At 38.5% G+C, this 25076-nt stretch overlaps 1 protein-coding gene across 2 annotated transcripts in view; it reads left to right on the top strand.

The window, feature by feature from the left end:
• The first annotated feature begins 2545 nt into the window (after window positions 1-2545).
• LOC121988539 (twinkle homolog protein, chloroplastic/mitochondrial-like) overlaps window positions 2546-25076 on the top strand; it is a 33441-nt gene continuing 10910 nt past the window's right edge. Inside the window, exons 1-13 of one of the 2 annotated variants that reach the window (XM_042542008.1) lie at window positions 2546-2897; window positions 3013-3128; window positions 5872-5927; window positions 6067-6124; window positions 6218-6313; window positions 8797-8880; window positions 8986-9066; window positions 9163-9228; window positions 9367-9477; window positions 12263-12310; window positions 12419-12504; window positions 12761-12821; window positions 13595-13777. In XM_042542008.1, the coding sequence (XP_042397942.1) occupies window positions 2669-2897; window positions 3013-3128; window positions 5872-5927; window positions 6067-6124; window positions 6218-6313; window positions 8797-8880; window positions 8986-9066; window positions 9163-9228; window positions 9367-9477; window positions 12263-12310; window positions 12419-12504; window positions 12761-12821; window positions 13595-13777 (1275 nt within the window). In that variant the 5' untranslated portion in view covers window positions 2546-2668. Of the gene's footprint in view, window positions 2898-3012; window positions 3129-5871; window positions 5959-6066; window positions 6125-6217; window positions 6314-8796; window positions 8881-8985; window positions 9067-9162; window positions 9229-9366; window positions 9478-12262; window positions 12311-12418; window positions 12505-12760; window positions 12822-13594; window positions 13778-25076 lie in introns of those variants that run through there. The other variant, XM_042542009.1, reaches the window with a different exon arrangement.

The following is a 25076-nucleotide window of genomic DNA, read 5'->3' on the forward strand; positions in this document are numbered from 1 at the left end:
AAATTACTTTTACTTGCAACATCATAAGTCACTGATCCTGCATTCCATAAATCATTTAATTCTGCAATTAAAGGTTGCAAGAAAACATTTATCTTCTCTCTGGGATTGGTTGGACCAGGAATAAGCACAGTAAGAAACATAAATTCATCTTTCATGCACATCCAGGGTGGTAAATTATATGGTGTTAATATAACTGGCCAGGATGAATATTGCTGTCCCGATTGACAAATGGTTGAAATTCATCAATGGAAAGTCCCAATCTCACATTACGTGGTTCCATTGCAAACGAGAGAAATACAGTATCAAGATATTTCCATGCAGAAGAATCACAAGGATGACACATAATACCTCCTTCATGCTCATGTTCATGATGCCACGTCATGTGACAAGCTATAGCGACAGATGCATACAAACATTGTAATCTAGCAGTTAAAGGAAAATAATACATCACTTTCCAAGCAATATTTTTCTTCTTCTTCCCTGGTATGTGGGTAACATTCTTATAACGAGGGTGAGTACAGATTTTGCATTTACTCAGTTCGCTATCTTCATGCCAAAATATCATGCAGTTGTTTACACAACAATCAATCTTCTCTACAGGCAAACCTAAACCTCTAACCAATTTCTTGGTACTGTAAAAACTATTTGTCATTATGTTGTCAGCAGGAAGTAACTCTAACATCAATTGACATATATCATCATAACATCTTTCAGAAAAATAATGTTCTGCTTTCATATTCAACAACCTTGTAGTAGCTGATAATTGCGAGTGACCTGAGGGAATGTCTTCCCACACTTCTCTTTCACTAGCCTTTAACATTTCATATAGGTGTTGATATTCAGGTGCAGGTGTTTCGTTTATATTGGAATAATCAACTGCGACATTCATTACATCGTGAACCATTGATTGCATTCCAATATCATAAGTTGATAAGCCATGTGCAGTAAAAGTTGTGCCAGATGATAAACCATCGGAAGACCCAATTGGTTCATACAAATAAGGTTCTCCGTGACAGTATCAATTGTAGTAATTTAGCACAAAATCATTCCTATATATATGCATTTTTACAGTATCTTCATCACGGAAAGCTCTATTTTGACATTTTTTTATGATTGCATGGACACTTTAATTCTGCACCATTCATACATTCTGGATGACTTTTAGTAAAGTTGATAAATTCTTCAACTTCAGCAATAAAATCATCTCTAATAAATCTATTTTCTAATCGATTGTACATCCAAGCTTTGTTCATAGACATTTTCACCTAAAACTAATAAATTGATAATTAGAATTTATCTTAGATTAACGTACAAACACAAAACAAACAACAGAACGATATTATGTTACAGATTAATATACGAACATAACATATATCTAAATTAAACAATGCTAAATAATATAAAATACAATAAACTAAATTATACCCGAAGATATGAAGGTCTACCGGAGAAGAGCAGCAAATGCTATCTGTTTACAAAATAAAAACAATTTAACACAAAATTTATTAAAAAATTAACAAGTAGAAACACAACCGGCATAGGCCAGCACAACAGCATCCGACACACCCGTCAACAGGCTGTTGGCGGCATCCGGCACAGCTAGGGCTAGCGTTCGGCATAGCAGTGCCCGACATATCAGCGTCCGACATAGTAGCGTCCGACATAGTAGCCAGGAGGCCGCCGACGTCCGGTACAACGGCCAGGAGGCCGCTGGCGGCAGGCAACGGCTAGCACCGGCCGGCATAAAGGCCAGCAAGGCGCTAGCGGCCACAAAGAGAGGAAGAGAAAAACAAGGGGAGCTTACCGGCGAGATCGGGGAGGAGGAAGGAGCTAGCTGCCGCGCGCGCGTGGAAAGAAAGGAAATGGGCCGGGTTAGGGTATTTTAGTCAGCTTTACCGACAGAATCTAGATTCCATCGGTAAAGCTATTAATTTTTTTAAAGAAGAAATTACCGACGGAAAATATTTTTCGTCGGTGTATTTTTTTTTTTTAAAAAAATACATATTACCGACAGAATTAAATATTCCGTCGGTAATGTTGGAACATTATCGACGGATTCTTTAATTTCGTCGGTACTGTAGAAATTACCGACGGAATAGTATCTTCCGTCGGTGATTTTCAGACATTACTGACGGAAATTGTTATTCGTCGGTAAGCCCGTCGGTAATCCTAGAAATTTTTGTAGTGAACATATTTATACATTATTTCCCTCTTCTACTAAATATTGGAAAGTTTTAAAGATCATGTAGAAGGTCTGACAGTTAAGCTATTGTCACAAACTTATTAGGAAAATCATGTTGAAAATGTGAGAGATATAAAAGAATAAACATAAAAAATTAGAGATATTTTACTTTATTTGTCACAAACGAGTAAAGATCTAAAAATAAAGAGTGAAGTTAAATCATTGTAATATATGAATTTGAAAATTTTGAATTTTTGTATAGTATGATAATTTGAAAATTTTTTTAAGATGAAAATATGAATATTGATATTGTAATTAAATAATTAAAATGATTTATTCTTAGTTTTGAGGAGTATTGAGAGTTTAGATTTGATAAGACTTTTGAGGATCTGCCCTCCACAAGCGGAGCTACTGGGGAAAAACCCTAATTAGACCTCCCGGCTCCCTCCTTTCTCTTCTCGCCTTCACGTTGTTGCTACTTCAGTGATGCTCTTTACGGTCCCTCGCCGCTCTATCCGTGGCCTCCTCATGGGTGGCGTCAAGTACCCCTCTGCTCTAAACTCGGTCTGCTCACCACCGCCGTTCCTCCGCCACCGCTTTCTCCATCTCCGCACCTCAATCAGATGTCCTTCCGAAGTCAATAGCCTCTTCTGTTGTTTGAAGTCTTCCCGATTCTTCTCCTACGTTGCTTGCCCTAGCACGGGTCCACATGCCGGTACCCAGTTTAAAAAATTGATTTTGTTGTTTGCTTTAGATGTTAGCTTCTGTTAGTTTTCGTTTTTCCTTCTCACGAACTTTTAGCTGATTTTATTTCCCATTTGATGAATCAGTTGAAGGCGATGAGGTTGCTAAGCGGGTAGATTATTTGACATCGAAGCTGGAGGCATTTGGGATTCATAGTCGTGGATGTAAGCCCGGGCAGCATGTTCGTCGATTATGCCCAAAGGTCTGTTTATTTGACCTCTGCCTCCTAACCCTTTGATTTGCTCATACAATATATTCAAACCAGGATCTCATGTAATTTATGACTTTTGCTAACAATGGACTAATGACATCATAAGATTTGCCAAAAGGGGACGTGTATAACTTGTAACTTGTGACTTTCTTTTATCTATATAGTTGGGTGAAAATTTAAATTATTTTATACAGAATCAATAAAAGACGAAACCTATATGTTCTCAATTAGAATAGCTGGTCGATAAGGTTGTTGATCACCAAAATTTTTTATCATTTGGTTTGTTGGTACAAAGCATAATTTCTATTGTGAAAATCTTGTTCATTAATTTGTTCTGCATGCATTTATGTTGGTTAAAGTGATGCGAAAATGAACAACCTATAAGCTATTTTACACTTGTAAGGACAAAATGATTTAAAAAAGTATGCAGTAAACAAGAAAGAGACTAAGAAAACCATGAGTGAAGTTAAGAATGAAATTTTCTAACACTTATATCGATAGCTAGATGCCAAAGAAGGGGAAAGAAACATCTTTAAAATAGCTAAAGCGAAAGAGATGGCGAAAGAAATCTTATCCAAAAAATAAGATGCTTTAAAGATGAATGCATCATGGTACTAGTGAATGATGGGAAAATAAAAGGTCAATGGAAGATGTATTTTCATCACCTTTTAATAAAGGTGTAGGTGATCAACTTAACTAGGTTGGAAATTTAAATTTTTATCGAGATTTTAAACTTCAAACTTCAAAAATAAAACAAACTTTAAATGAGATGCAAGATGGAAAATTTTTTGGACTAGATGATATTCCGATAGAGGAATGGAAATGTCTAGGGAATTGAACGGTTTCCTTCCTTGGTTATTACATGACTTACGAAATTATTCAATCTAATATTAAAAATAAAAAATATATATATTTGATCAATGGACCGTAAGTACTCTAGTCTCCCTATATAAAAACAAAGGAGATGCATAAAATTATACGAATTATATGAGCATTAAACTAATGAGTTATATCATGAAACTTTGAAAAGAGTGGTAGAAAAACACTAAGGAAGAAGACTACAATGATCGAAAATCAATTTGAATCTATGGCTGGAAAGTTGATATTGTATATATTTGCAAATGATATTGTTTTGGTAGATGAGACTTGTGAAGCAATAAATGTGAAGTTCAAATCTTGGTGGGAAATACTAGAAGTGAAAGTAACGACAAATATATGAAATTTAAGTTTAGCAATATTAGACGTAGTAAAACAATTGTTATGATAAGAGATGATTGAAAGCTTTAAGTATTTTAGAATTGTCTTTGCAAAAGAATGGAGGGGTTGAAAGATATGTTTTTCATAGAATACAAGTCTTTTTTGATCGTAGGTACCTCTAAAATTTAATAGGAAGTTCTACAAAATGACGATGAGACTTGATATATTACATGAAGTTGAATGCTGGTCTGTGACTTGAGTACACGAGCAAAAGATTAAAGTTATAGAGATGAGGATGTTAAGATGCATGTGCGGACATACGAGGATGGATAGAAGAAGAAATGAGAACGTTAGAGAAATATTCGAGGTTGTGCCTATTGTGAGAAAACTTGAGAGATGCGCTTAAGATGGTACAGACATACAATAAATGTTCTAATTAGGTATTGTTGTAAAATGGGCCAACCCGCCAAAAACTTATCATATGACGGGGCAGGTCGGCCCACCATCTTGGTAGACTAGAAAATCCCCAACCCAATCTAAGGCAGGTTGCGAATTAGGCGTGGTCAGCCCATGAGCCCACCAAAAAATAAAAAAATAGAAAAGGTTGAAAATTTTAAGATTGGGTTGCAGATTAGGCGAGTCTAGCCCCACTTTAGTTTTAAAGTTTTGAAGTTTTTTTTCTCAACCCATGGGCCAATCTGCCACGGGCCGACCCAATTGGGCCCGCAACCCTTGCGGGTTGGCCCGCCTTAACCCGCTTTAAAATGACTTTATAAAATTTTAACATAACCTGCTTGGTGTGCCAATTCGACAGGCCCAATCAAATAGACGGCTCTACAATTAGACAATGTGAAAGTATGACAAATCCACACATTAAATGAGGAAAAAGAAGACAAAAAAAACCTTGGTTAGCAATGATAAAATGAGATAAAATTTATTTAAATATAGATGATATAACAATGGATAGAGCTCATGTTTATCGTAGCGGCCGGTGGAAAACTTCAGCGGGGCCAGGCCATCGCCCAGGTTTGGTGTTACTTGGTTCAACATTTTTTTTAGATAGAGCTCAATGACATAGAAGGATCCATATAACCGACTTCATTTAGTAGGATAATGCTTGGTTGGTGTTGTTATTCTAATATCATAATCCACAATCCAAGAATTCATTTATATGAGACGATTAAAACCTGATGTGAAACCTTTCTAGGCGTTGCTAAAGAATCACTTACATATAGTTTGATGGAGGGATAATTCTATATAGTTGGCCTGAAAGTGTTGTTCTCATGGCTTGTAGTACTTGTTACATGACATCACTTGGCTTATGTATAATGATGATTTCTTTAGCTATAAAATTATAATGTAGGTGTTGACATGTTTGGTTTCTGTGAGTCAATGTGCAAATATTAAATCATAGGGAAATTGTTTAGGTAATGATGTTCAAATTTGCTTTTGCTGTATTTACTTTATTATATTTTAGACTAGTGTCTGTATGTGTTGAAGTGTGCCTAAAAATAACTCGTGATCTTTGTTTGGTTAGTGTGAAGGAGGGAGTTCTGCGGAGAGGAGCCTTTCATTTCTAATCCGCAAAGATGGGTGAATATTATCAAATTTCTTTTGATAGCATGTTTGTGATACTTGTGCTCCTGTTGCTACTTTGATTCATCTGGCTTCACGTCCTTCTTGATAGTGATTTATTGTTATTTTGTTTTGTGATTCTGTCTTGACCTTGTAGAGATTCAGCCATGTGGCAATGCTTTAGAGCTAAATGTGGTTGGAAAGGTTATATACCGGTATTTCCCCCCTACTGTAATTTACACATATGGCATTGCCACCACCATAAATCTGTTCGTAAGTCTGTGTGCTTTTGTTAATCTTGCTTGCAGGTTTATGGAGATGCCAATACAACTTATGCTTCAAAAAATAAGAATTTTAGAGTAATCACTAAAAGGGATCTTCAGCTAGAGCCATTATGTGAAGAGGTCATGTATATCTTGATTTCCTTATGTGATTTCTCCAGCGTCTATTGACCCTGTGTTATGTTAAACAACTCTTAGTTAATAGAAGAAACCAATACAAGATGCTATAGATGTGCTTATATTTTTTTTCATTTCTGCAGATATGCTTGATATAGAACTAATAATAATAATATTATTAAATTAGTGAGAATCTACCAAAGGAATGATCCAAGTAGTATAACTTGAGAATTGTTGAACGGAAGCCTTTGACATTACTAAATTTATTTTGCCAATTAACTAGTATACTTATGAAATATTATGGTAGTAGATTATTTATTAGATCGTATGATTTATGATTCATAACATGTGATGCATTGTGATTCGCATGTACAATTATAGGATTTGTATATATCAATTAGAAACAAAAATAATCGTGATGATTTGATTCAATACTATCCATAATGAATCTTACTTTATATGATTTGTTAATAAGAAAGAAAACCCATTAAATGTTAAATCTAACAAATTAAAAGTGATATTAAATTAAACTGAATATATTAGAGATTAAATCAAATCCATTAGAAAAGAAGAAAGAAATCATGAATTTTTATTATACAATAGAAGTATAAAGGTGTAAGAAAATAAAATATTAAAATAACAATAGCAGTTGAAGTATCACAGTGGATAACAGCTAAGGTGGACTTGACATCTAATAATTATTTAAAAAAAATATAAATCTTGTCTTGTCTTGTCAATATACAAAATGGGAATAAGGGTAAAATTAAAAATGACTTTGAAGTCTTGTCAGGCAAAGGTCGTTTGGCTAATATCATCATTCATTTGACAACAATGGTTATTTAATGTAAAAACATTTGATTAAGAATTTCCTAGTATTCATTTTATTATAATTATTAATGGAAGTCAATATACCTTTTTTTTATGAGTCATCATCAACTTATGCCATCTATACTATTATGCCATTAAATGAAATATTATGTTATGTTACATGACTTTAGTAATTACAATAAAGTAGAATTAATGCATAACATATTTTTTATACGAAGCTTACAATTCATGAATTAAAAAATTTATCAAGGTGATTCATTATTTGAATCTTTATTTGAAAATCTCACTTGCTTCATTTTAGTTTGTCTTGTTTGATGCAAGATTTTTACTTTTTTTTTCGACTCCTTAGGATCTATTTCATATGTAGGGTTTTAAATGATCCAAGTTTTATGTTGTTTAAGCTTGTTTGATAAGGTAAACAACCAAAGCCAAGCCGAATGTAAAATTAACCAGGCTGTTGAGATGGTCGATCAAGCTTGACTAGTTTTTTAATTTTTGTTCCAAGCTCGAGCTTGGTTCAAGCTTAGCTTAAGCTTGGTTCTAGTTTAACTTGAATTTGGTTCGTTTAGATGTTATCAAACTCTTAATTTGAGTTTATTTGATTGACTGAAACTTTTACACTTTAACCTTATTTGGTTGGCTAGTTATCTTGATATTACAAGTTTGATTGTTCATTTTGAAGACTTGTTTGCTCATTTACAAGTTTGATAAGATATTTATTGATGAACATAGTTTACAAGCTTTATTTGTAGACATTGTTCTTGAACATTGTCCACAAACATTTTATAATCTCAATTCACGAATATTAAATAGCTGAACATATATGTATATGTTATCGAGTTCATTTAATTAAATGAGTTGATTAAATTTGTTCATTTACTCGATCTTGTGTATATTGAATACATATAAACAAACTCTTAGCAAGCTTGCTCATGAACAGTTTGGGTTCATTTGTAACCTTATTTATAAGACACATCTCTTGTTTTTCTATAGTTAAGTCTATTGGCAAGGATTGATAGATGATGTGATTTACTTAAATTAAATCTTTTCATTTACTTTTCCAACTTATTTCATATTTTTAGAAAGAAATATCTCAATAGGAAGTAGGAACTCTTCAATGAAATTTTGTCATGCAATGTAAAGATGATGATGAGGTTTGATCATAATGTTTCCATTATCTAGACGAGGCTGCCATTTACTAACCATGATAAGATAGTAGTGTTTTATGGTAATCTTTTTTTTCTCCATAGATTATTATTGCCTTTGGTTATAGAAGAAAAGGAGTGCTTGTAATCTTTTTTTCTTTCTTTGTGATTTCTTTGATAAGAGATTTGTTGATGAATATGGTTTACAAGATTTGTTCAAGAACATTGTTCGCTTATATTTTAAAATCTATATTCACAAACATTAGTAAGCTGATCATATATGTATGCCAGTTTCTTCATTTAGTTTAATAAGACGATCAAGTTTGTTTATTTAATTGATCTTGTGCATATTGAATGAATATAAAGAAACTTTTATCAAGCTTGCTTATGAACAATTGTTTCATTTACAACATTATTCATAAGACACTTTTTTGTTTTTCTGGGTTTAAGTTTATCAGCAAGGATTGACAGATGATGTGGTTCACTGAAATTAAATCATTTCATTTAATTTTTCAGCTTATTTCATATTTCTCAGAAAGAAATATCTCAGAAGAAACTCTTCGAAGAAATTCTGTCATGCAAAGTAAAGATGATAACGAGGTTTGATCATAATGTTTCCATTATCTTGACAAGGTTGCATATACTAACCATTATAAGACGGAAGTGTTTTATGTTAATCTTTTTTTTCTTTGTTTTTTCTCATAGATTATTATTACCTTTTGTTACAAAAGGAAAGGAGTGCTTGTAAGCTGCAGTTATCGTACTGTCTCCAAGAATATTTGGCAGGTTCGAGATAATATATATTTTTCAACTCTGAGCTTATTTTGCTCTAAATAGTGTTTCTATTTTCTAAAACTCAGCTTTTTTTTGTCCATGTTTTAGGAATTGGGCACAGAGAGCATCTTTTATGGACTTGATGACATAAATCAAGCTACAGATGTTATAATTGTAATCTCTTGTGCTTATATATAATTAATTATACTTTTTTGCTTTGGTAACACATGTTTCATATTTTTTAGTTTGAGGTTTATGTTCTTAATTTATTGAGGTGTTTTTTCATCTCTTTCCTTCATTTTTTTAATGCAGGTTCTAAGTGAAATAGATAAGCTCTCTATGGAGGAGGCTGGCTACCTCAATTGTGTTAGTGTACCTTGTGGTGTAATAGATCAAATTTGCAACGGTCAACTTGATCTGGAGGTTTTAGACCTGGAATATAAACAAATTTGCTTATGCTATTGAATTCTGTGTTCTTTTACGCTTTGTTGTTTTTATGCTCAGTCTTGAGTCTTTCTTTGTTAAGATTGTTATGCTATAATTTTAATGTTTCCGAGGTGAATTGTTATGATGTCAAAGCAAGCACCCAATACTTTGATGTTTTTTTTTTTAATTTCATGTCATTATTGTCTTCATAAGTTTTGTTAGTCCTAACTATTTTTGGTTGGCCACATGACTCATCCTTCCATTGAACATAATCCTATGCAAGACCATATTATTGGTATTAATGAGAGCTCTCAAGTCATTATGTTAGTGTTTTCTTTGGTTTCCAATATGCCTTACACTGTCAATCATTATATCTTTTGGTGTAATTTATTCCATTTGTTTTACTATAGAATCTATTCATTTCTTTGTATAAATTTTATTTCAAGTTGCTTATTCCATATGTTTGTTAGGAAATTATCTGTTATTGATTGGGAAAACCCTCTATCATTATAGTAATTTTTCTCTGTACATGAAGCATTGTTTAAAACACCAATCAGACTATTTTCTACTAACTGATTACTGGTTCATGCAATGATGAGAGACAACATACAAATTTTTTATACCCACAGGTCATCTTATGCCTTTGTTTTTCTCAGTGATACTGTGTACTAGAGGTATAACAGATGGTCAGACTGGTATTGGAATAATTCTCCTCGATAGGTTAACCAAAATTTCTGCTGGATCCTGTCTTTGAATTATTGCAAGATTGACTCAAAACTTTGGTTAATGATGCACTGATTTATTCCATCTAGATATAAAACTACAAATAATAATAATAAATACAAGAGTTTTGTATGCTAGAAGCTTTCAAATACACAATCCTTAAAATTAACGTATGCAACGTATATTGGCTATTTCCTTTGATATAACTAAGTCTTCCACGATATCCAAATTTTTATAGGATTGACATATGATGTGTAGAAATCCAAGCATCATCCGCAATAGCTGTAAAGTCATGAGAGATACTAAAGTCATAACAGAAGGGACTTTTCTCCATGAATTTGATTCATAGTGAAAGAGGGACTAGCTGATTCTCTCATTTTGTTACAATATGTTGTTTTGAAAATTATGACATTTGATTGGTTAGCTATATCCCTTTGCCTAGCTACAGAAGTTACATGATAAGAATATAATACTTTTGAGGAAATCCTTATCACCATCTATTCTGCAATCAACTGCAATCAAACTTTACATTATCTTCTGAGAACATGAAACTCTTTAAGATAGTCAATTTGAAGCTGTCAATTTGCAATTATCTACTTGTATAAGTCCTCTTAAACTTATTTTTGGTTGTTGACAATTTAATTGAGAGATATACTAGCTAATAATTCTGCAAAAACCAATTGAATTTAGCAGTGTTCTAAATGGAGGCCAAGGCAGCCACCTAGCTAGGAGGCGGCATCAACCACACCGCCTTTGCCTGAGGCGGTGCTTTAGGCGGTAACTCACCTCCTTCCACCACCGCCGCGCTTGGAACCGCCACTGCGGCTACCTTTTCGCCACCGTGACGTGTCCGGACGCATCGCCTGGGCCGGGAGGCGTCACCCATGCTCAGCGATAAACCTAGATGACGCATCGCCTGGCTCGGTAGTGTCACCCGGCTTGACGATAGTCCCGGATGCATTGTTCGAGCTCAACAATGCATCTTCCCGATGATGCGTGTCTCATTGTCCGACCAAAACAGCGCGGGCAAGTTGTGAGTTAGGGTTTAATTAAATAACTTTAGGTTAATAATTTTAATCAATTTCTAATTATAATTAAGATAATTTAAATAGACTTAATTTAAGTTTAATAAAACTATATATATATATATATATATATATATCAAACTGAAACAAAATTTTAAGTGTGCAAGGTATCAAAACAAAATTTTAAGTGTGCAAGGTATCAAACGCGCAGAGTAAAAAACTCATATATATATATATATATATTTTTTTTTTTACTCTGGGCGTTTGATTTGATACCCTGCACACCTAAAAATTTGTTTCAGTTAAATTTTTTTTTTTTGCTTAATACTAGATGAGGAAGAGGAAGACCAAAAAAGACTTAGTTAGCAACAATAAAACAAGATAAAATTTATTTAAATATAGATGATGATATAATAGGAGATAGAGCTCAATGTCGTAAAAAGATTCATACTGCCGACCCCACCTAGTGGGAAAAATGCTTGGTTGTTGTTGTTGTTGTAATACTAAAGGCAAAATCTTATTGACACAGCTGGTAGCTTAAAAACAAAAAATGGACGCTGGCCCCCATGATAAGCGCCCAAATTGGGCGTCCAGGATAACAAACAATTATTTATTTATATATATTATTTTAAAATATTTAGATTAAATTTATATTTTTAATTAATATATTTAAATATTATTAAGAATAATAATTATTTATAATATTATGTATAAAAAATAGTAAAAAAAATCAACTGCCTAGGTGGCGGTAGGCGGTAGGCGGTGGAATTTAGTTTTATTGAGGGTGCTTTTTCAGACATATATTTGATTTTCTGATTTATGTTTGCTGTGGCAATATAGTGTAACCTACTAATCTTGAGAATATCTATATTCTTCAAATATCTATATTGGAAAAATCATTGCAATAATCAGAGTATTTTTGTTTTCTTATATATATATATATATATATATCAATTTTTTAATTACATTTTATACTTTGTATACTTAATATTCAATATCAGAATCTAACACATCATTTTATTATGTTAAGCCAGGATACAAAGTTCCAATATTTGTGGAACTGCAATGAGTATCTAGAAAAGGTAGGTTTTTCGTGAAACAAATAAATAAGAATTGAACATTAGCTTGGATTGGCTGAGTGATAATTGCTTTGTTGATTTTGTATGAAATGTTTTGGTTGAACTTCTTAGGCATCTCGGATAATACTAGCAACAGATTCTGACGACTCGGGCCAAGCTGTAGCTGAAGAACTAGCACGACGCCTTGGTAAAGAAAGGTTTGTTTTTTATCATCAAAGATTCAGCATGGGTGACCATCTTTTATCCTTTTTCGTGTTTGTCAATGTGCATGATTAATGGTTCTTTGTTAAATCATGGTTCTTTGTTCTTATCCTCTTAAATGTTTTTACTGTTGTAACAACAATCACAAGTCTTGCTTGCCAACTGTTTGGGCTCCACTATATTGATCTTTTCATGCTGTTTAACTCTAATCATTTTTATATCATAAACTGTAAATTTCTTATTCTTGACTAGGTGCTGGAGAGTTGAGTGGCCAAAGAAAAATGATGCTGAACTTTGCAAAGATGCTAATGAGGTTTGCTCAGACTTTTTTTCCCCTAAATTTGAGAGTTTAGAAACATTAGTTCTTGTGGTTTTGAGGAATTTCTTGTTTGTAAGTATCTACTTCCACACGTTTTAGAATTTTCTAAAATTCAGCTTAGGTCACATTAATTGACTATTTTTTAGTTTTTAAAAATATTATTGTAATTAAATATGCATTTTATTTTTTCTTAGTTAAACTCAGGACGATCCATGTTTCTTTTTGTGCTATTTTGTGTCAGCATCCAAAACTGGACCAATAACTGAGTCCCTAAAAATTTCTAGAGACTTCGATCCAGTCAAGTTGCTTTTAAGGCCATGCCACCATAAGTTCGCAGCCACTTCTTAAGAATATGGGTTTTGAGTCAACTAGTTATAGGAATGTAGGCTGTACCTGGAATGACAGATTTGGATTTATTCTTAGTTGCAGTACGAGGTGTATAATCAAGATTTTGTTCCATAGTTTTCATTAATTTGCTGCCTCTTAATACATAATTATGATTTCTTTCTGGGCACCAAAGAAGTGTCATCTCGGTTGTCATTAATTTTTCTGTTTTACATTTTTGATTTTTTGAATGGGTTAAGGGAGTTTGTTTATGCATGTAGATTCCATTTGTTTGACCAGCTATCTAACCTTCGACTGAAGAAGGCCTCTGTGGCTACCTTTTTTCCCTAACATCTTAATATTGAAGCAAAAAGGAAAAAGTGATTTTTGAGGTTTTCCCGCGTTATGTTGTCGTAAAGTTTTTTTTTACTCTTTTGCTCCAGGTTCTAATGTATCTTGGACCCGATTCTTTGAGGAAGGTTGTAGAAAATGCTGAATTGTATCCTATAAAGGGTCTATTTAAGTTCAGAGATTTTGTTCATGAGATTGATGAATACTATTACCAGAGTAATAGAGAACACCTCGGTGTCTCTACTGGTTGGAGAGCTTTGGACGGATTATACAATGTAAGAATTTAACTTGATTACTCATGGGATATGTTTTTGATTTATTTGAAAACTAAAATGCTAACATTTCCTTCTCCGAGTTTAATTATGATTTGTTTAGTTTACATCTAGCCATATACGTGGTGATATTTTTTTTATAGTGTGTGTTAATTAATCTATTCAAGCTAGCTATTTTTTATTTTTATATTTTTTGGCATAGTTAGGTAGACCTACCCTAACGTACTAGCAAGATGTTCACATTTCTCCGTAGTTTTAAAACTGATTCCGAAATCAAACTGAGAAGCTCTTGGACATTGGTTAACTGATCGAACCCATGTTCAATCAGTCAATTGTGATTCAATCTGGACAAGCTAATTGGTTAGACTGATATTTATTATATCCATTTAAGATAACCAAAATTCTAGTTGTGAATAATCATAATTATTCATAAACCTATATATCATAAGCACATAAGGTATAAGCATTGTTGTAGAACTAGATTAATCAGTTTGCAATTACATTAGTATTTCTTCTGATGCAATTATCATTAAGGCAGTTTAAAATATGAAAAAAAATATTTTCTCTTCCCACCAAAATTTAATTACGTGAAACTATGAATGAGCCTGTTTGAGATTTCAATCCATCTGAGAAAACTGATCCAGCTTTTTGAAAATCAGTCATTTCTTATGACTTTGCATCCCCTATTCACGAACTAACCTGAGCAGGAGCAGTATCTGATCCTTTTTTTTCCAATCACCTAATTGTTTGGCAGGGAAATTAATTCTACCATCGAAAACTAAAAGCATGAGTCTACATTCCGATATACCATATATAAGAAGCGTGCATTGCATTGCTGTGATTGTTATAGAGGACATGGCTAACACTCAAATGTGTGAGTATATGTGATACAGGACATGACTGGAAAGAGTAGTTGATGAGAAGATAGGAAAGAACAGGATAAAGGGAATAAATGAAATAAAGAGGAGGTAGAAATTGCAAAAGAATAGAATAAGAGAGATAAGGTCGGAAGAGAGGGAGAAAGGAGTTGGATAGATGGTTAAAAGAGAGATGCTTAAATTTACTAACTCATAATATATCCTTAAACTGTAATGCTAGATGCTTTATATAAGTGCTATACTGCATTGCATCTCAATTCTGCTAAATAAGATAACAAGTTAACAACCCACTTGATACGGTGATGAAGATGCCACCCCCCCTCAAAAAAAAAAAGTGGGTCAAAGTAAAAAAGACCGGTTGACATGGAGGTCAAAATCAAACGGTCAAAATCGTAAAGCTAGGTGGACTATGAGACCGCGGAGTGTCGATAAGGCAAAGTTGGCCGAGCAGGCCCTGAGAGCCAATCGGATATGAAGTGCTCACTATACCGTTCGAGCGACCAACCTCCACACTTACAGTCGAGGTTAAGAGCCAAATACTAAGTTATCCGGTCCATTGTCCTGGCCGATCGGACGTAATACGCTTCTTCGACAATAGTAAGGTTGAATGAAGAACATGACAATAGCTCCATTCAGTACAGCCGAGCTGGTGATGCCTCGGCCTATTGGCCCCCGGTCGGCCTACAGCGGGACCCACATACACGTCTTATCATATCCTTTTGGAAGTTTTTGCTGACAACAGACCTATAGGCAAATCGTATTTTAAAAGCTTCCAGCCTGTCACATCATAGATTTATGTGCTTGACTTATGGATAGGTGTCAGCGATACTTTTCGACTTGTCTTTTCTTATGAAACTTTGGAAAACATGCACACTCTTTGGGATGCATGAGTGACACTATAAAAGGGGGTCTCCATCTACAGGCAGAGGTGTGCGATGCTTCATATTTGAACATGCCCATTGCTACAATCTTTTTATTATTCTCATACGCGGACCACTAACTTGAGTGTCGGAGGGCTAACGCCGGGACCCCTTCGCTGCCCAGCATAACTCTCTCGGTTTTGTAGGATGACACGGAGTTTTCTTCCCGTTAATACCAGAGCCACGTTACTAGCTAGCCGCCTTCTCAGCTTTCGGACAGGATTATATTTGGCGCTATATGTGGGATATATACCTGCATCGAAAATGTGAAGATGGATGATGCTGGACGACTCACAACAGTAGCGTTAACTCAAGAAGAGTTAGAGATGTTGATTAATGCCCGAGCTACAAAGATGGTGCAACAGCAACAGGAGATAGTGGTCTATCGCCGAGTGCCAAATGATGTTGCTGTATCGGTGACAGGTTAGCAAGCTGATCAAAGAACACGAGTGGAAGACCCTGCTAGTCGCAAGCCGAACCATAAGCCACTAGCACCTTCCAACAAGCACCGAACACGCTGATCCCGTCTTGTACCACAGGGTGTTATTCCGCACGCCTCAGAAGAGCATGGCTGAGCTGAAAAACCCAACAATTATCTTCTGAGATCGTGCTCGTCCGGGATATACGGAAAGGCAAAGCACCCTAGCTCGACGATTCTCCCGAGCGGATCAAGAGGCAGTTCTCCCAAGAAATCCTCGACATTCAGTTGCCACCTCACTTCAGACCTCTTACGATCGGAGAGTTACATAGCCATGCTCCACCAATACACCGACAGAGTTAACTACCGATTATTCCTCACCTCGCTCTCCGGATCGACGCATAGATGGTTCAAACGCTTGCCGATCGGCTCTATCTGCAGCTTCAAGGACGTCCGAGCGTCTTTTCTTCAGCATTTTGCTAGCAGTTGCCGTTATCAGAAGACTAATGTAAACCTGTTCGCGATTAAACAAGGGCCCAATGAAGCGTTACGGGCCTACATTAAGAGATTTAATCAAGTGCCCATGAACGTCCCATCAATCACTCAGGAGATCTTGGTAAGTGCCTTTTAGCAGAGACTTATAGATAATGACTTCTTTCACTCACTTATCAAGAAGCCTTCGAGAAACTTCGACCATCTGCTCGGACGGGTTATGAAGTACATCAACATCTAAGAAGCCCAATCAAGTTGGAAAAAAGAAGTCATCCCCGAGCCAATGGCTGTCCCTGAACACCAAGCTGCTCACACCCTTCCATCGCCAAAAGGGCCTCGAGCCTCGAGCGAGCGTAACACAGCAACATCATGGGCCCTGAGCCTATGCAGTCCAGCATGTGGAGGCCGAGCGGACAAAATTCACCGAGCGTCGACAGTGGGCCCGTTATTCTACTTTTATCACCGCTCGACAACTCATAATACGAAGGATTGTTACCATCTCAAGCTCATGCTGTGCCGACCGACTCCTCATAGAATTCACCGCCAATCGTCCTCTCCCGATTGCCACCATTACTGCCGATTGGATAGACAACATGATCAAGGCCATATGCCTACCGAGCAGCACCAACCACAGCCCCAGCAAAGAGATAATCAAAGGCTCACTCGGGTATCTGTCGAGCGGCCACGCTCGTTAGTCCGGGAGGAAGAAAATCGTAGCAACGCCGCTCGGGGCGACATTAGCATGATAGCAGGAGGCCTGACCGACGATGATTCCAATCGGGCTCGGAAGTTGCATGCCAGGTGGTTGGAAATCTACGCAGTCGGGTGCACCGAAGAAAAAGTATAGGGATCGAAAATCAGTTTTGATCCTCCAGATTTGGAGGGAATGGAGGTCCCTCATGATGATGACTTAATTATAGTGATCGTCAATTACAATATCCACTGGACCTTTGTTGACTCGGGAAGCTTGATCAATATTATATTCAAGAAGGCATTTGATCAGCTTCAAATTGACCAAAGTGAACTCCAGCCCATAACAACTCCATTACGATTTCATAGGCAACGAGGTATTGCTGATCGGGCAAGTTTGGTTGGCCATCTCACTAGGAGAGGAGCCGCTCATGAGAACTTGTCGGAAGAATTTCATCATGGTGGACGCGTCTTCTGCGTACAACGTAATCCTCGGCCGATCGAACTTCATCTTAGTGGACACGTCTTCCGCGTACAATGTAATTCTCGGCCGACCGACGCTAAACGATTTATGAGCCGTCGTCTTTATATTTTGCCAAAAGATCAAATTTCCTGACGACTCGGGCGAAGTTAAAGGCGATCAGTTGGTGGCGTGAAGATGCTACGTGGAGGTTGTAAGAGCCGAGTCTAGAGCCGCTTGGAAAGCTCAACGACTTGAGGTTAACACGATTCGGGAGGCTCCCCCAACTCTGGTGTATGAAGAAAAAGAAGTACAAATCCATCCCAGCCGACCGGGCGCCACCACGTTCATTGTAGCCGACTTAAGTTCTGAGAAGAAGTCTGAGCTGGTTGCTTGCTTGAAGCAGAATCATGACGTATTCGCATGGACCACCCACGTGCTCCCGGGCATCTCCCCATCAATAGTGCAACATGAGTTGTACGTCCGATCGGACACCCGACCGGTTAAGCAGAAGAAAAGGGATTTTGGGATGAAGCAAAATCAAATTATCTGAGCAGAAGTGGAAAAGTTGCTCGAAGCTGGGCATATCAGGGAGGTACAATTTCCGAGTTGGCTGGCCAACGGTGTGTTGGTATCCAAGCCAGAGAATAAGTGATGGGTCTGCATTAATTTTAGAGACCTAAACAAGGTCTATCCAAAAGACTATTACCTGTTGCCACGCATCGATCAAGTGGCGGACTCTATTGCCGACTACGAGTTGATATGCATACTGAATGCATATCAAGGATACCATCAGGTGCCTCTCGCCAAGGAGGACCAAGAAAAGGTCAGCTTCATCATGGTCGACGGGACTTATTGCTATGACGTCATGTCGTTCGGATTGAAGAATATCGGAGCGACATATCAGAGACGAACAAAGTGTTCTGGCGGCAAATCGGCCGGAATATGGAGGTATATGTTGATGACATATTAATAAAATTCCTCCGGGCTGCTGATCGTTGTGCAAATATCAAGGAGACGTGTCAGACTTTGAGAAAATATAGAGTTAAGCTAAACCTTACAAATGCTTATTTGGAGCGAAGAGCGGAAGATTCCTCGGATACATTGTAATCGAGCGGGGAATCGAGGCAAATCCTAGCAATGTAAAAGCACTCTAAGACATGCCCTCTCTATGCAATATGAAGGAAGCTCAGCATCTGACCAGACGAATTATGGCCTTGTCAAGATTTATCTCCAAGTCGTCCGATCGAGCAAGCCATTTTTCAAGATTCTGCGTTGAGTCACTAAATTCCAATGGGACGCCGAATGCGACAAAGCACTGGAAGAGCTCAAAGTTTATTTATCTTCTTTATCTGTACTTGAAAAGCCAATTGCCGGCGAGCCGCTTTGGATTTACTTGTCTTCCACAAAGTGAGCTGTCGGGTTGGCTGCAACAAGATAGCCGTGAACATCAGTCGGTGTATTTCTTGAGCTATTTATTAAAAGACGCTGAATGCCGCTACACCTGCTCGAGAAATTGGCCTACGCGCTGGTCTTGGTTGCTCGGAGGTTATATTCATATTTTCTCTCTCAACCCATAGTCTTTTTAACTATCAACACACTAGGCTGATTTCTCCTCAACCTTGAGGTATCTGGACGGCTAATCAGGTGAACAACGGAGATAAGCGAGTTTGATATACAGTACCAGCCCAGATCGGCCATTAAAGCACAAGCCTTAGCCGATTTTATGACGGAAATACAGAACCCCGAGCTAGAGGAAACATGGAGAGTCTATGTGGACGGTTCTTCCACTCTGTAGGGCAGTGGAGTGGGCATACTTTTAATATCACCGCGCGAAGATAGAATGCAGCTGTTCGTTCGCCTGAACTACCGGGCCACAAATAATGATGCAGAATACGAGACTCTGATCGTCGGTCTACAAGCAGCCAGACATGTGGGAACAACACGGGTTCTTATCTACTCGGATTTTCAACTGGCAACCTAATAACTTTCAGGTACCTTCGAAATAAATAATGGCAGGTTGAAATTATATGTTGCGGCCTTCGAGAAGTTAAAAGCAGGACTCCAAGAGGTAATTATGCAAAAGCTCCCCTGGATGGATAACCAATATGTAGATAAGTTGGCCAAGCTAGCAAGTTCTTTAAGTCTAATAGTACTGGACAGGCCGATCGAGCAGGTGATGTTGGTAGCTCATATTGAAAGAGCAGCTAAATTAGGAGCTCCAAGTGATTGGAGGACACCTTTGATTGAGTTCCTCCGATTAGGCAATGTGTTGGCTTACCGGGAGCAGGCTCGACTGATAAGAAAGAGAGCCGAGCGGTTTACATTAATAGGGGATCACCTATACAAGAGAGCTTTCTCGAGGGCATTGCTCAAATGCATTGGATCAGAAGACGTTCAATATATCTTGCAAGAAGTACACCAAGGCTCTTGTGGCAGTCATCCGAGCGGCTGTTCACTAGCTCAAAAAATTTTATTAGTTGAATATTTTTGACCTACCTTACAAGCAGATGCCGCTTGGACAGTAACAACTTGCCTATCATCAGAACAGACCACAGACCTACGGAAGAACTAAAGGTATCCTTTGTCTCTTGCCCAATCGACCAGTAGGGCATGGATATTGTTGGACTTTTCCCCATGGCGATCGGTCAGAGAAAATTTCTTCTTGTAGCTGTGGACTAATTCTCTAAGTGAGTGGAAGTTGAACTGCTCGCTAAAATAATCAAGTAGATGGTTATCAAATTCTTATGACAAAATATTGTGTGTCGGTTCAGCGTCTCTCACAAACTTGTCTCAACGGAAGGCAATTTCAAGGATGGAAGCTTAAAGAATGATGTGCCAGCTATGACATTCTGTAGGCCTTCGCTTCAATAGCCTATCCCCAGAGCAATGGCTGGGCGGAGGTCTCCAACAGAGAAATCATCAGAGGACTCAGAACTCGGCTCAACCACCATGGAGGAAGCTAGGTTAACGAGCTGTCGAGCGTGCTATGGGCTTATCGCACTACGCCTTGAGAAGCCACCAGCATAACTCCGTTCCACTTGGGGGAGAAGCAGTAACGCCGGTCAAAATAGGCCAAAATAGGCGTGGAGTCCGATTGGAGGCAATTATATGACGAAGAAAACTCCGAGTGGCGTTTAATGGAGCTGCACTTAATAAAAGAAATCAGAGATAAAACAATCGCTCGACTGATGACATACTGGTAGAGAATGAAGCAAAACTACAACAGAAGGGTTATTCCTAGATCTTTTTAGGTCGGCGACTTAGTTTGGAAGAGAATCAAGCCGGTCGACGATGTCAGCAGATTAGAGGCCCCTTAGGGTGGACCATATAAAGTGATACAGAAGCTCAGCTTGGAATCTTATTATCTACAAGATGAAAATGGGAGGAATCTGGACCGGTCTTGGAGCGCAAACCATCTGTAGTCCTATCGGGTCAGGTAGTAAGTTTGCGATTAAATTTATGTAAATTGTAAACATATTTGTTCTATGAATGCAGGAAGATTTAAATGAAAAATTATTCAGTCTTTTAGACTCTCATTCCGTTCGGCAGAGTTATAAACGAGCAAAGCTCTCGCACCAAGTGTCCTCGACTTTCGAGTCGATCAGCCGAGTTATAAGTGAGCATGCTCACACGACTAAATGTCCCATACTCTTGTGCCGTTCGACCGAGCTCTAAGTGAGCATGCCATCACGACTAAGTGTCCTAGACTCTCACGTCGTTTGGCCGGGTTATAAGTGAGTATGCCCTTATGACTAAGTGTCCGACTCTCACGCCGTTCGGCCGAGTTATAAGTGAGTTTGCTCTCACGCGAAGCTTCCAGACTCTCGTGCCATTCAGCTGAGTTATAAGTGAGCATGTCCTCACAACTAAGTGCACCAGACTCGCGTCATTCGGCCGAATTATAAGTGAGCATGTCCTCACGACTAAGTGTCTCAGACTCTCGCGCCGTTCGACCAAGTTATAAGTGAGCTCGCTCTCGCGCAATGCTTCCAGACTCTCACGTCATTCAGCCGAATTATAAGAGAGCAAAACCCTTGCGCCAAGTGTCCCAGACTCTTAAACTGATCGACTGAGTTATAAGTGAGCATGGCCTCACGACTAAGTGTCCTAGACTCTCGCGCCGTTTGACCGAGTTATAAGTGAGCTTGCTCTCGCGCGAAGCTTCTAGACTCGTGTCATTCGTCCGAGTTATAAGCGAGCAAAGCCCTCACGCCAAGTGTCCTAGACTCTCGAGCCGATCGACTGAGTTATAATGAGCATGCCCTCATGACTAAGTGTCCCATACTATCGAGCAGTTTGGTCGAGTTATAAGCGAGGTTGCTCTCGCGAGAAGCCTCTAGACTCTCGAGTCGTTTGGCCGAGTTATAAGCGAGCTTGCTCTCGCGCGAAGCCTCTGGATTCTCGAGCCGTTCGGCCGAGTTATAAGCGAGCATTTTCTTGTGCTTCCTGAGTCTTGCGCCGTTGGGTCGAGTTCTAAGTGAACAAAGTCCTCGCGCTAAATGTCCAAGGCTCTCGAGCTGATCGGCTAAGTTATAAGTGAGTTTATTCTCACTCAAAGTAGATCGAAGAAGCTAAGTCTTACAGATTAAAGGTAAAAGTTAGCGCATCCACAGAACGAGAACTCGAAAACACATAACGGGCCGAATCAAACTTAGAAAATTAGAAATTTTTTACAAGAAATACTTAGTTGCCACGAGAAGTTGTTGGCAAACTTAAAAGAAAGCTAAGCCAAGTCGCAAGAACCATGTCATATGGGAGCGCTTCCACTATCTTCTCCCTCTTGATGAGCGTTCGGGACCTTTCTTGAAAGATAACCGCCCTCCTTTAGTTGCTGAAGGGTCCCATCAATGCCATAGCCGAACAGTCGGAGGGTCCGATTGGTTAACATCTGGTTGAAATATTTGGAGTGAAGGTACTCCATCCTATAGGTTTCCAATCGGCCAGGTTCTTCCTCCTTGTTCCTAGCAAGTTTGGAGGTTAGTGAGTATAGCTTGATGTCCTTTTCGTCGATTATTCTTTTATGCTCGCCGAGCTGGAGTTCGTGGCCCGCCTGCTCGGTCGTATGACCGACTTGCTTTGCGGCCAAGGTGGCTTCTGCTCCTCCAACTTCTTTGCTAGGGCACGACCCTCTTTATTCTTGGTGTTGAGGTCCTCGATAGCCCTGAGCTTCCGAGCGTTGGCCGAGTTGATCTTCGCCTCAAACTTGTGGGCTTGCTTCCTAAGTTTTTCCAGCTTGATGGCTTGATTGTGGTTCTTGTCCTTTTCGACGGTCAGAGCTCGCTTGAAATTCAACAGTTGCTCAGAAGTTCTCTCAAAGTCGTCCTTTAATTGAGTAATTGCTCGACTAGAGCTTGCGAGGCGCTTGTTTCCTTGATCGGGGCTTGCAGCTGCTTATTCTCCTGTTCCAGGTGGGCTAGTCTCTGGCACAGAGTCAGGCCTTCCGTCCAAAATTGAATGGATAGAAAAAGAAGTTAATTATGACTAATCAAGAAACACAGATGTAAAAAGTCCGGATGAACTTACCCTAGTAGATTTCTCGCTGAAACTGTCAGCGAGTTCATCAGGTGGAATTGTCGTCGCCCTAGCCCTAGCATTCGCCCAGGTCTGTGCCAAAGGACCCTGTATTATGATCTTGTGTTTGGGGGAACGTGGTTCGGCGTCGTCCGGGTGGCGCTAGTTAGTAGTTTGATAGATGGGCTCTAAAGTGGATTTGCTCTTGAACTTAGACAGTGGGGTTGAATGGATTATAGATACAGGGGCCACTGAGTCGATCGGAAGAAGTGGTAGGAAAGATGGTGCCGATCGACAACGTTGACAGCGATGGTGTTCGATTGGAGGATGGAGGAGTCGGTAGACTGACCGCCTTCTCGGGGGCTGTAGAGGAAGAGCTTTCACCCGCTCTGATGGAGGTCGCAGAGCCTACGCAGGAGCAGAAGTTTGTGGAACAGAGACCTTCGAGCGGGAAGAAGCCTTCGGCCAGAGCCTTTTGCGGCGCTAGTGTTGGATTAGCGACTCACCAGAGGTGGCAGATTCTGAAGGAACTGCTTTGGGCGCCATGGAATGGCGCTCGGGAGGTAGCTCGCCAGTGTCGGCCGCAGCGTCACTTGCTGCCCCCCCCGGCTCGCTTCTGCTTCTCCGCTCTATTCTTCAGAGTGCCTTATCGGCAAGAGCTTGTGGCTCTCCATCTCGGCTGCCCCCTAGCCTCGACTTCTACATCAGTCAGTTTGCTAGAGCCGTTGAACAACGCCCTGAACATCACTTTGGCTGCAAAAAAGAAAACGAAATCAATTAGATTCAAAAGTGACAGAAGGAAAAAATCGCTTACCAAAAGGGCTGGGCAACCTAACTCGGATGGGATTCAGCCCGAATATATACAAGACGCCCTCTAGCAGTAGCTTGTGTATGCGGTCTTTTAGACCTGCCAATTGTGCGGCTGCTTGGAGGTAGGTCGACTCCCATTGGTCTCCCAACCTTGGAGAGTTTGGTAGATCCAACTGCTAGCCCCTCGGAAAAGCGGGTCGGTTGGGAAGTCGGATGTAGAAGTAATGAGAATAACAATCCTTATTGGTAGGGGTGTAATCGAGTCGAGTCGAGCCGAACTCGAGTTTTATTTAACGAATATATTCATGGCTCACGAGCTTATTTGAGCTTTTATCGAGCCTAAACGAGTTTAATAAATATAAATTATAAATTTAATTATTCATTAAAAAATAAATTATATATTTTTAAAAAATTATAATATTCTTGTTAAAATTTATAATTTTATTCTAATAAATAAATTTAATATATTTGTCTATGTTTTTCATAAGTAGAGTGTAAAATCTATAAATTCAATATCAAAACTATTATTTTTTTATTTAAAAGTTGATTCATGAGCTTAACGAACATGTTCACGAGCTAACAAGTCGAATATTGTGAAGCTTGAGCTTGGTTTGTTTATCTTAACGAGCCTCATTAAACGAGCTCAAACGAGCTTTTATTGAATCGAGCTTCGAATAGCTCATGAGCGGCTTGACTCATTTACACCCATACTTATTGGACGTGAGCATTTTTTCAAAATAAACGGTGCCCACTCGGGCTTGAAAGGGAAGACGCCTGACTCGAATAATTTGGGATAATAAAAATAGCGGAAAATACGAGGCATGAGAGAAATTCTATACAAACGGAATAGTACCACAATCCTGCACAGTAACCTAAAGGAATTAGGTACCAATTGCGATAACGGGATGTGAAAATACCTACAAACTTCAGAGAAAAAATGATGGATAGGAAAACGAAGACCGACGTATAGTTGATCCTTAAAGAAAGGAAGGAAGTCGTCAGGGGCGCATGAGGACAATCATATGCAGAAGGGATGACGATTTGATAATCGTCAGGAATGGGATAAGTCATTTTCATTTGGTCCATCTCGTCGACATTGAAGTCGGACTCGGTGGAGGTG

The sequence above is a fragment of the Zingiber officinale genome, chromosome 6B (assembly GCF_018446385.1).
Source record: "Zingiber officinale cultivar Zhangliang chromosome 6B, Zo_v1.1, whole genome shotgun sequence".
NCBI classification, from domain to species: Eukaryota; Viridiplantae; Streptophyta; class Magnoliopsida; order Zingiberales; family Zingiberaceae; genus Zingiber; species Zingiber officinale.